This window comes from Agrilus planipennis, unplaced genomic scaffold (genome assembly GCF_000699045.2).
Source record: "Agrilus planipennis isolate EAB-ADULT unplaced genomic scaffold, Apla_2.0 scaffold143, whole genome shotgun sequence".
Classification (NCBI taxonomy): Eukaryota; Metazoa; Arthropoda; class Insecta; order Coleoptera; family Buprestidae; genus Agrilus; species Agrilus planipennis.
In genome coordinates this window covers 623,366-636,713 of record NW_020438887.1, presented here as the reverse complement: position 1 = coordinate 636,713, position 13,348 = coordinate 623,366, and the positions used below count along the sequence as shown (strand labels likewise).

Sequence of the window (13,348 nt, the reverse complement as noted above, 5' to 3'; positions counted from 1 at the left end):
GACAAAATAATTAATATTAGTGCCTAAAGACTAAAGCGAAAATATGCACACAATAAGTGTATTTAAAGTCGTTCCTGTGAACACAATAATAAATGTGAACAAAAATTGCATTGTCCGCTGTATATATGCATATCACACTTTTACTATTCATTTAAAACATAGTAAACAATAAGATAAAGTAAAAGTGTTAATTAGAAAAATATGAATTTATAATTAAGCGATTATAATATTATAATAGCTATGGGCTACGAACTTTTTGTCTGTTATTATAACTTCACTTTCTTTTTAATGTAACTGTGGGATTCTAAAGCTCTAAATAGTTTTGAATATAATAAAAAAGAGAGAGCTTTTAATCTTATTGGTTAGATAAAATACAAAATCGTGTTCTTGAGATAGAATTAGGCAAGGTACATCGCATTAACAAAAAAAAAACATACACCTGAGTCTCATTTTCGCTTAAACGCTTGGTCTATATAAGAATGTGACCTTAATTTCAACACCAATAGCGTCAGTCAATCTTATTTGAAAGAAAAAAGTGCAATTAACTGTAACCTTCGAATATAGTACATCCAGACACACACGCATATTTGTAGCTTGGTGTTTTCAAAACTAAATTTGTTTCTAATTAGATGATAATAAAAAAAAGATTCACAAAATCCACCTTAACCTTGGAGCAAAACAATGGGAAAAAGATACAAGTGCTATTGTATTTGTTCCACATGAACTAGAAGATATTCGTTTTTCACACATGTTTTGTTATTTCGTATAAACGCTTAACAATGGGTTGCATTAGAAGAACTTGAACAGTTCGAACTTCATTTCAAACTTTAGCGAAAGCGTTTGACTAATTTAATAATTATAAAAAGACGCATCCTGATAAACTAAACGAAAACATGTAGTAAAGGACAATCTTTGTAGTTGGAAAACAACTATCAAAACAAATGATTACTGATAATAGTAATGCCCATCAGAATTTCCACTTTTATTCTCGTTGGCGGATTGTTCCAGATGGCAATCAAACTGCTGTAGCAGTCGCCCTCGTCGCCTAGGCAAAATTGACTTGTACAGTCGCTATTTTAATTTTCAGTTACACAAATTGTCCATTATATCTGTAATTAAGCGTATACGAACCGTTGGCCTTTGATTATCATTGAGTAATGACGGTTATTACAACCAGATTGCCAGTACAACACCCGGAAGATAGGATCGTTGAACATCAGGAAGATGTCGTACTAAACGGTGCATATTGTGCAGTTATTATCTCCTACATAAATATATTAAATAAAAAAGATACCATAGGGATATTGTTCCGGAAAGAGAGTTCTGTCTCTCCGATATTAGTTAATTTTAGATTATTTCGTTAATGATTAAGAGAAACTATAACTCATTCTGTACAACAAGTCACTTCTTTCCGTTGTCCCATTGTCCGATTTCTACGTTGTAACTGTTGCATCTTTTTCCTTTTTGTAAAAAAATCCGAAAAATATCTACAACTAATGCATCTGCATGGCAAAACTGCTGACGACCGACCTCCTTTCAGTATTTCTTTGCAAAATTTCTCTTTACAAACGTCCACGGTTCGTTAAACAAACGAGAAAAACGAATTACTATTTTAGCATACAACAACAACCAAGCAAAACACTATCCTGTTCGTAACAGTGGCATACTTTTTGCATTTTATTTATTGTACATATTAGACGTATGCTACTATAATTTTTATACGTAACAACTCCGCAATTTTAGTTTTATAGTAAGCAAACCTGAATTGCTACCGGAAAAGTTTCACTAATATTATTATGGCAGTCTCTAGTGTAAAGTTTTGTTACTTGTATCTAAGTATGTATGTGTATACATGCATTCCTACAGGAGAAATTAGTGTTCAAATCGATCTCAACTAAACGCAACGTTAATACAAAGACAATTGACCGTAGCGAAAGTACAACAAGACACAAATAATTGCAAAATCGCGATATAGATGTCTTTAGATACGCCAATTAATCGTACATTAATCCGTAACTATAATAGATCGGTGCGATTATTTTCAAAAACATAACGAATTATGTAACTAAATACTACATAAGTCCAAACTGTTGCTAGTTCAGTCACAATATACATTTAATCAAGGAAATAAACCTAGATATCCATAATTTTCTAAAAATGCGATAATAAGTCCTTAAACAGAAACATATATTCCAAAAATTTTCTGGATGAGGTACAACTGAATTATGTTATTCCATTCAAGATAGAAACAAGTACAGTAGAATCCGCTTATAATGACATCGAAGGGAATTAACAAACACATCATACTAAGCGAGCGTCATACAAAGCATAATGTTAGAAAATAAACAACTTTCTGTTTTGGTTAGATATTTAGTTTAATAGATAAAAAACTACAAATTGTGTGTATTTATTGATGAATTGTGATATGAATATGCATAAGAAGGGTCAGAAAAATGAGCGAAAATGTTATTATTAATCATTAGGGTCACTACAGCCGGATATGATTGCTTGAGAATCACTCATAATAAACGATATGTCATTTTAAACGGAGTCGTTATATCCAAACTTTCCTATAGAGAATTTAATATGAAAACCAAACTTAACGCTGCAATTAGTTCATATTAAGCGGTTGGTCAATATAGACGGAGTCATAATAAACGAATTCTACTGTATTAGTTGTAAGTAGTAGCACGTCAGTTTCGCATGTAACCATGTGAGTACATTTCCACAACAATTCAGACCAATCATTGCTGCAACTACAAATTGGCGAGTACTCTAAGCCTAAACTTCTTGCGGAATTTAAGTGTTTATTTAGATAAGTTTAAAAGTACTCCCTTTGATTTTTTTGTTTTTCCTACATCAGTTGCCCTAAATACTTCTGGTTTCACTCAAATGAGGCTTAGTAAAAATAGGTTTTCGAGATTTTTTATACAAACAACAGTCATGCCTTCTGAGTATGTACATATTATGATTTTACTTGTTATAATTAAATTGTGTATGTTTATTGTACACCACACCATAAGTTTCATGTTTTCCAATTGTTAAGATTATAGTGGTAATAACAAAAATCAACACACGTTAATATTAATTGGAATTGTACATTTTCTACATAATATGTAGTTCAAATTCTGCGTATTGGACTTCTTGTATGTTTGCAAAAACATAATAACTCAAAGGAACAAAAACAAAACGTTTCAGATTAATGCTTTATTATTTAAAGAAAACGAGTAGAGAGTTACGGAAACTTGTGTATTACTAAACCAAGTATGACGAATTTGTACTTTTAATTTCTAAAATGCCCTATAACAGCGCTGTCCGCGGGCCATATTTTCTTCAAACATTTCGGGGGCCAAGAAAATTCATAAATGTAGTCAGTTTATGTTAATTTGCCTGAAATGTGATGAAAATAGTTTGCATACCCTTTCGTAATCTCTATAGAACAGCAAAAAAATATTTTATTTATACTAAAGATAAAACTCTAAAATATTCGTAATTTTTTAATGATGACATTGTGGCCGTAATTGTTTAGCAACAATCTCAATAATATTACTTTAGTAACATAAATTTATTCATAGTGAAATGTACTCGCGGGCCGTAAAAATAATTTGGCCGCTAGTTGGACAGCCCTGCCCTATAACATACTGTGAGGACCATAATTTGTCTCTAATTTGTCAGTATTTTTCTACAATATTTCATTTCTGAGAGTGACTGCCACGTTGACTGATTTCCGATCGTTTTTCGCTGATCAGCTCGAGGCTTTTAAAAATGTGAAATATCACTTTGTCAGGTTAACTTGATATCGGTAGTATATTAAAATGAATAATATATTACGCACCAAGGAAAAAAGTGCAGCGTTCCTCCCCGGGTGTGAATTGCCACCAGAGCCAAAGGCGAAGGCCAAGAATTGCCAGTAAGGGCGAGCTGCCGTACTTTTTTTCCAAAGTTCATATTATACGACGTACCAGGGAGCTACTCAGCAAAAATCAGCGTTATCGGATGAATTTTTTTTGTACTCCAGTTTTTTTACCGAAATTTTCTTGAATTTCTGCAGAAATTCTTATGGCGGAAAAGGAAAACCTTTTTTTCTATAATTATTCACAAGTATTGAAAACTTAGTTTTGAGCTTTTAACAAAACTTATGATGGGAACTATAATAATTATTAATTGTGTTACATTCTGCCTAAGTTGACCCAAAAATTAAATTAAAATTCCTTTTTTCTAAGCTAGCTCTAGGGGAAATATCCCAGACCTGCCTGCTAATACTGGCAAAAATTGAACGTGTTAGTGGACATCTCTCTCCTTCGAATCCAACAGTTCCGTTTCGAAATTTATGAGTAGTAGTACAAAAATAATCAATATTTGTCAAATAGCTTAAGAAATTTCGTTCATACCGGACGTCTAACGACATCCATACCCCTGCCCTAAAAGTACGATTTTTCCGTAAGCTGAAGTTGGTACTTTTGCACTTTCGTCCTTGAATCAGAGAGAAATGTCGCACGTTTCGCTAGGGGTATGTGGTAAAAATATGTTTGCCTTTTCTAATGTGCGTTTTGATATGACGTCGTGTAGCACAGAGCCGGGCAAACTCGGATCTTTTGCATCCCGAGTGATCCTCAAGGTTAACCAAGTAGCTCCTCATTGATCCTGCGAGTGCGAGTGAGATGATTCTTTCCTTTTCTTATCCCTTCCATTTCGTAGATGAGTCCCCTCTTCCATAGCCAAACCCAATAGTTTTGCGAACGTAGTAACGAAAATTTTCGTAGGTATTTATTATTTAAGTTGCGAGAGTGGCTTCGCTCGTCTACGGGATGAAGGGGCTTGATATGGGAGTGGAAGGGAGAAGAAAAAGACAAAACAAAATTATTTATTTCTGCTTACTCTCTCGTACTTATAGAAGGGTATGGAGTGACTCAAACTAACCTCATGTAGCGGATCCTGCGAAGTTAAAGTTTGCCCGGCTCTAGTGTAGCAGCCGCCACTGTTCAAAGCTCTTTTGATACATTGACTCCTATTCTTAAAAGGAAATTTGCGCTTACAAAAGTAGAGAATATCGATGAATTCTGTTTATTTTACTTGCCGTTTTCTCGCATAAAACAGATCTCTGAACTTCCGATAAATTAAAAGCGCAAAACCATAATAAAAACCCGCACGTATGCATTGTGTACACTGTACAGTATAATAGCAACATTTAAGTAAACCGTAAACCCCAGACACTTAACATGTACTGATCATATTTATTTATAGAGTATTTGTTATTTGTTATACGTGTGTACATAAATGTAACGGTACCTATGACCTCACGAGGTAAACTTAAATATGAACTTAACATACAGGATGCGTAAAATTTATGTAAGTAAAACAAGTAAAATATCCGCAATGTTAAAGAAAAGTTTATAAGAAATAAGTTAATTTTTGACATTCATATTTATTTCCCGACTACTTCTGAAGCTAATAGTGATGACCTCTTCACAAAAATTAACGACTATTTTTCTTTTAATAATAAAAAAAAAGATAATTGTATTCGTGCCTTTTGCAAATTTATTAATTCTTAGTCGGACGAATTAAAAGTTGTATCTCCTTCTCGAGCGGTTCTCGTTAGATATCCATTTCGTTCCATATAAATAATTACAAATGCTGCTATGCGAATGTAGGTTTGTATAATTAAAAGATCGATAAATTTAGAAATAGAAACACTTTTATCACTTATCGTTAGCGCGTCTGTTCAACGCGGCATAAAGTGAATAAAAGGAGTCAACACAACGTACATATACCTTCTTATATATATAGGGTGGAACATTTAAACTGGTACCGAATATTAAATGTTTGTAATGTAGAACAAAATAAACAACATCAAAACAAAAAGAACTGACAGAAATTTATGTGTGTTTATAAAGGTGCGTTCATACGTCCGAGCACGAACGACGAACACGTTCGAGGTCTGTCCGAAGGTTGTTCGAAATCCATCCGTGTTGAGTCGGTACTACAAATTAATGTGGGATTAATGTGGACGGCATTCAATCATGAACAATCGTCGTCATGATTATGAAATCAAATAAAATGGGGAACATAGCTGGATGACTGTCACGTTTGTTACCTCGGCAGACTTTGTTCGAACGTGATCGTGCCGAAATGTATACGCACCTTAATATTAAATGTACAGATTCCTAAAATTTTCTGTAGATGTTAATGTGGAGAACTGGGTGAGAATACCCCGGTTATACTCAAAAGTTAGCGATCATATATATGCCTCATAAAAATAACTTATGGTTCTAGGTTTCAAATCACACCATAAAGATAGTGTTCGCTCCTCGTTTATTCCATTTCGCCCAATGGGTGTATTTTGGGAATTTATGAGAGTACATATATGTTTTCATTTTGAAAACATCAACGCTCGCTGTACGTTTAAAACCTGCTAACGTTTTGCGTCCGTGTTTCCTCTTAATGAAAATTGCAAATGCCTTCGTTGCGAAGAGAAGCCCGCATAAACGGAAATTGTGTTTCAATTGTTTTTATACACGTATTATATGTAGGTGTACAGATGTAGATGATTAACATACCGGTGAAACGTACCTTTTACGTACTTTCACACATTTTTATTTTTATCTGATGACATTAAGTTAATAAATGACAGGACTTTTTTAATTGAGAATTTTGTTTTAGAGGAGGACGCGTATCATTGCATGACCAGCCTGGTGTCGGCAAAAGAAAAAATGTTCATCACGCAAACAAAACTGTTGCATGACGTCACGTGGAAGACTGTCTTACAGATTGCAAGGAAACATGTGGTAAGTTTTTCGTGAAATATACTAACTCGTAGATATTTTAAAATGCAAGCTTTTACTGACATATCTCAATTGGGTTGATTTGAATCATATTTTGACAACATATTCTGACTGTTACATAGGGCCGCACTAAAAGCGGATTTTGCAAAAATTACAAACACATAAATTTAAAAATCTCAAATGTATTAGGTATACTAGAACGAGCTATTATTCAAAAAATATCAAACTTCTGTGAATGACGTATGTTCTTTAATTTTAATTTTAATCGTAGTTTCAAAGTACCTACCTACGTATTTGAAGATTACTTCTACAAATAAGTTTTGTTACGTGATTCTAATCTGTATGTTTTTTTTTAATCAAAATTTGGCGTTTACTTGAGTTAGCGGAATCAAAAGTCATGAATAGGTACACAGTACAACTTTACCCTCTCGATCTAAAATTAACTAAAGTTTATATCCAAAATCCATGCGGATAAGAGCTGGTAATAAACCTAAATAATGCGTGGACTAGACATGAAATGGGTACCCGGATCCGATCAATGATGTCAGGTGCTCGGCAGTGCCGAGTAATAATTCAACTAAAGAGAAAAAAAGAAAAGAAACAGTAATAATAATAATAAATATAACCAAACCGTACATTTTTAATTACATATTAAGGATTCGAAAATTAAATTCTATAGAGGGAGATCAACTGGACCTCCAAAAATGTTTGTGAAAGTATAAACTATTCAAATAAATTACTAAAAAAGTATTTTCCTGTAGACAACAAAATTCGTATGAGCTTTGAACGTTAACCCTATNTTGAAACTATTAATATTTCTTGAGTTCATTTATAATTAATGACGTATTCACTCAGGTATGTAACCAAAAAGTGTAACGTCACAGCGTCACGCCCACGTGTGATCCCTGGTGGATATGTCCAAAAGGAGTCATTTTAATAGGCTTCAGAAGTAAACTTCTACAACTAGTAATAATCGATAATCCGAAAATTGCCATTTCGACAAATTGTCAGAAATGTACTGTATATGTATTGCATATGTATGTGTGTTTGTTTGTTTGTTTGTTTTATAATTCGTCTTTGCAGTTTTGTAAGTTGCAAACGTAAAAGTTTTTAACAAAATAAACCAATATACCTCATTCGTCCGCTCGAAATAAAATTTCTTTTAAAAAATACTGCTATAATATACAATCTAAAGAAGTTTCACTTCTTACGCTAGTACACTGATAATACGCTCGCCCCCTTTTTTTCATTGTAATAAGGTAATATATATATACATTTTGGGGAGTAATTTTGTTAGGAGACTTATTCGGAAAAAGCGAAAAAAATCATCCGAGTCGGCGAACATACCTAATACAAGTTTATACAGAACCCTCGGTTCGTAAGTCCGATTTGCACTTGACCGGTTGCTTTATAGTGATTCTGCTGTTGGGTATTCAGGTGCCCAGTACCAGCAAAACTACCCTCCGTTGCATCTTTAGATTGTAGAGCTAATTATTAGTTTACATAATTATAATAAATTGTATTAGCGAAGAAGTTATTAAATTATAATTAAGAGCATTTAATTTAATGTTTTTTTTTTCATTTATTGTATTTGTTGATAATTTTTCAAGCCTTTGAAAAACATCTCGTTTTAAATTAGTATCTTTAGTTGTAAACATACGAGAAAGAATTGGGCGTTTGTACTTACATGATAACAAAATCTGGCTTGAACAAGATTTTATGAAAAACATCACATCACATCACCTAGTTTGCTTGTTGTTGTGTTTTTCAATATTATTATCAAAGTTGATGTGATATTTTACGCTTTTACGGGTGAAATGAATTCTTATCTATATATTAGAGTGCGTGTGTCTGCTGGGTGTCCAGTAAATGGCGGATGGGGAAAATTACCGTAACATCCATCATCCGGTAAATTGAATTTTACGTTTAGATAGTAAAAGTACCGTTTTTTAGTACATAGTAAAAGGAAATAGGAAACGCGAACCAAAATGTTTTCAGTTTTCCTCACACAACAAACACCAATCCCGCTGAAGCAGTTCTATTAAAAAAAATACAACGTGTAATTATATAACAAGCTACTGAAGTGAAATTTCTTCAAACACACAAACATACCGGGATAGGGGTTAAGGAATTGGTTTAATGGTATTATTTGTACACTATGCTTCGCACGGGTGCAATGCTGATAGTAAATTTACTATAGAATATCTTTATATATAACAATCGCAGCTTTTTTGTCATTAGACAATACAAACCGGCCGGTACCGCCGCAACCGCTATGTCCCTGCATTTTAAGTCTGTAATATCTTCGAAAATATTCATTTAAGTAAAATAAAGGGCCATATTGATCTATATTAAATGCACAGTGTATTTAAAAGTACTTAACTGGATAAGGATTAATGCTGTATTACTTAAAATCGCTTCGTAAATAAGCCATTATTTCTCGTAAAAAGTAAAGGTTAAAAAATAGTTATTGTGGGTTATCCCCAAGAGATAGACATATACCATCGCGGACTTTTTTGTAGACCTTTTTAAGGTGTACAATACTGTAGTGTATTATTTTGATCTACCTCGTAGGGTTAAGCCAGCGTTTGCAATGTAAGTGCAAAAAATGTGTTTATTTACATCACATTACAAACCTCTCAAATTATCAGTGTTTCTCTACTATATTATGCATGTATTATACATATAAACCTTCCTCTTGAATTACTCTATCTATTAAAAACAACCGCATTAAAATCCGTTGAGTAGTTTTAAAGATCTAAGCATACATAGGGACAGACAGCGGGGGAAATGCGTTGCAAGATTTCGTTACATAACAACTCTCATGAAACGAACTTACCCTACCGTGCGTAAAGAAGTTTCAATTCAAAAGGTCTTTGAGGGTTAAACCCGAATCGTCTTGAGAGTGTCCCTTCAACAAACCCATTGAAAAAGTCCGTACATAGTTTCAAACGGGTGTTGCGACACATATGTGTTTGAATTTATGTTTCCTAAGTACGTCCCTGATAATGACGTCATGTTCGAATACTATCTGCTCTCTAGCTATCATGCATTCTTTTCAATTACAAGTATAATCTTTTTTTAATCATAGGACTTTACATATGTTTGTCTGAGTCATTTAATACAAAATTCGTCGTAAAGTCGTTTGGAAAATTCATTAAAATGTTTTCATATACTTATCTGCTACGATGTATTTCAGCAAAAATCAATCGTAAACCAATCTCCTACATCGTTCTATTAATAAATCATCTCATTGGCAGCATTCCGTTTAAAAATAGGCATTTCTTGTATTTCACCCATCAGAAAAATATTTAGTATTTTTATCCTTACCATACACGTTAAAATTTCCCAAATAATAACTTGAGAAATGACAAATTGTACACGACATATTCTAAAAATACTCTAGTAATGCATCGTTTAACGGAAAAAAATACATTATTTGTTTATATATATATATTGTATTACACTGCAGCACGTATTTTCAGTCACAAATAGAATTAACGTTTAAATTGACTGAGGTCCGCACCTGGCATTAGCCAATTAACTGTATTTAATCTTCTTCTCCTATTATGTATTAATTTTTTTTGTTATTAAAGCAATACTGGGATTTAATGATCTTAGGAACCCTTTGGGCCACCAGAACCAGATCTATATTTTTTTCCTATCATTAAAGAAAATATAGTTTTTTGAAAAAATAGTAATTAGCATGATACGAGGGTGGATTGATAAGTTTCCGGCCTAACCAAGAGATGACGCCACTAGGCCTACCTTGAGGTGACATTCTATAGTACCATCCTTGGATAGCTTGTAGCTATAGTTTCAGCCCGATCTCCTTGCTAGTGTAGGTTTGACAGCACGCTGAACAAGACGCCTCTGTGGTTTTCGTAAAAATGGAAAAGCAGGAAAATCGTGCTGTCATCAAATACTTTTATTTGAAGGGGTTAACGCCGAAGGAAATTAAAAAAGAGATGGACTCAACACTGGGGACATCCTCCCCGTCATATTCAACCGTTAAGCAGTGGGTTTCCGAGTTTAAAAAGGGTCGTGTGAGCACCTCTGATGGGCCTCGCTCAGGACGCCCCGTTGAGGTCACAACTCCAGATATGATCGAAAAAATTCATCAAATAGTGCTGGGAGACCGCAGATTGAAAGTGCGTGAGATAGCTGAGACCTGTAAGATGTCATATGAACGTGTGCAACATATTTTGCACCAACATTTGCATATGGAAAAGCTCTGTGCAAGATGGGTGCCGCGTTTGCTAACAGTCGACCAAAAATTGATTCGAAAAAACATTTCTACCGCAAATTTGTCATTGTATAAGCGTAATCCAAGCGAATTTTTGCGTCGATTCGTAACCGTTGACGAAACGTGGGTCCACCACTACACTCCTGAAACCAAAGAACAGTCTAAACAGTGGATTGGACCAGGGGAACCAACTCCAAAGAAGGCAAAAACAATTTTTTCGGCGAACAAGGTTATGGCTACTGTTTTTTGGGATGCAAGAGGTATTATATACATTGATTACCTTGCAAAGGGTAATACTATCACTGGTCAATACTACGCAGACTTATTGCAACGTTTGAGCCACGAGGTGAAAATTAAACGACCTCATCTGGCGAAGAAAAAAATCTTGTTTCATCACGATAACGCACCAGCGCACACGTCAATCGTTGCGACGGCTAAAATCAACGATCTAAAGTTTGAATTGATGCCGCACCCTCCTTACTCTCCAGACCTAGCCCCGAGTGACTATTTTCTGTTCCCTAATCTCAAAAAATGGCTTGGCGGTAAGAGATTTGCGGACAATGAAGAAGTAATCGAAGCTGTAAATGGTTATTTTGAGGAGCTTGACGAATCAGTCTATAGAGATGGCATTAATAGACTGGAACACCGCTATGAGAAATGTATCAGCCTTGGAGGAGATTATGTTGAGAAATAAAAAAAAAAAATTTTTAAAAACCTTGTTTTTCTTGGTCAGGCCGGAAACTTATCAATCCACCCTCGTATGTAGGACCCCAAGTTGGGTTAGCTAGCCCAGGGCTCCCTATATTCACTGTCCTCTCCTGTGGTCCACTCTCTCACTAATACCACTGCTTTCGAGTGTGGTAAGTTATATTATCACCACACCACACTGATAAGATATTGCACAGCATATCAGTCCGGTCGACAGTTGTCAATAATATTGATGACTCGTCAATAAATTTTAAACCAAATTAGTTTTTTTTATTGAAAAGCTCTCGATATATTGAACGCCCTTTTTATTGACACACACACTCAATAATATTGGTAGTGTGCGGGGGCCTATGTTTTCATGTGTTGATTAAACATACACACTATATGTACATATATAGTACGCGAACATATAAGTGAAATGACGCTATAATTTCGACAAGGATTTACCACAAGTAATTGTTTCACATGCATTATGGGCCGAATACTTTGAAATTTAATACACATATCATTTTATTGTGACCCAAACACGGACGCATCACGTAAATAAATTAATTTTGATCATAGGGGTCATTTTGGGGCAATAGGAAATTAAAAAAAAAAGTTTTGCAAACTGTACCGTATGACATATCAAACGAAAGGGGTTATTGTAAGGATCTCAAATATAAATGTTGGGGGTCTTAACATGTCGAAAGAAAGTGCACTATGTCAATCTTTGTTCTAACAAACACAGAGTAGGTGCAGTGAAAACGAAACGCAAGCTCTTGGATCAGTAATGTTCGTTCTCGTTCAGGTCACGTGATGAACAGGATAAAATTATAATTGTACCTGGAAGTCCTTATAGTAGAATGCAACTTTGAGGATTTTATGACTTAGCGCCCATTGAGATCTTTGATCTACACGTCAAAAACTGCCAGAATCCATAGTTTTAGAGATCCGGAAGGATCTAGCAGGGTACTTTAAGTTTAGGAAAGTTTGTTCACGCATAACTCTTAGCTCCGGTCTTCTCAAAATGATAAAATTATATGACTTAGCGCCCATTGCGACCTTTGATCTACACGTCAAAAACTACCAGAATCCATAGTTTCAGAGATCCGGAAGGATCTAGCGGGATCCTTTAAGTTTAGGAAAGCTTGTTAACGCATAACTTTTGGCCTCGGTCTTCTCAAAAAGATGAGATTGTATGACTTAGCGCCCTTTGAGACCTTTGATCTACACGTTATGAACTACCAGAATTCATAGTTTCAGAGATCCGGAAGGATCTAGCGGAGCCCTTTAAGTTTAGGAAAGCTTGTCCACGCGTAACTCTTAGCCTCGGTCTTCTTACTTCATCATCATCATCATAGGGTCGTCAGTCCTAAGACTGGTTGGACACGTACCTCCACTCCTTCCTATTCTGAGCTTATCTTTGCATTTCCATAAAACTAGAACATCCCACATCCTTAACTATGTGCGAACAGTAATCTAATCTAAATCTACCTCTACCCTTCTTCACTCCTGTTTCTGCCTCTAATATGTCTCTGACTAGACCTTCATGCCTGAGAAGGTGTCCTACCAACCTATCTCGCCTATTTTTTATTGACTTCCATAGAGTCCTCTGTTCTCCTATTCTTTC

The 13,348-nt window shown here is 34.7% G+C and overlaps 1 protein-coding gene across 4 annotated transcripts in view; it reads left to right on the top strand.

Moving 5' to 3' along the window:
- Window positions 1-13,348, top strand: part of LOC108737422 (TBC1 domain family member 24) — a 94,570-nt gene that overhangs the window by 43,351 nt on the left and 37,871 nt on the right. For all 4 annotated transcript variants that reach the window (XM_025981701.1, XM_025981699.1, XM_025981697.1 and 1 more), the window contains exon 3: window positions 6,661-6,785. In XM_025981701.1, the coding sequence (XP_025837486.1) occupies window positions 6,661-6,785 (125 nt within the window). The remainder of the gene's footprint in view (window positions 1-6,660; window positions 6,786-13,348) is intronic.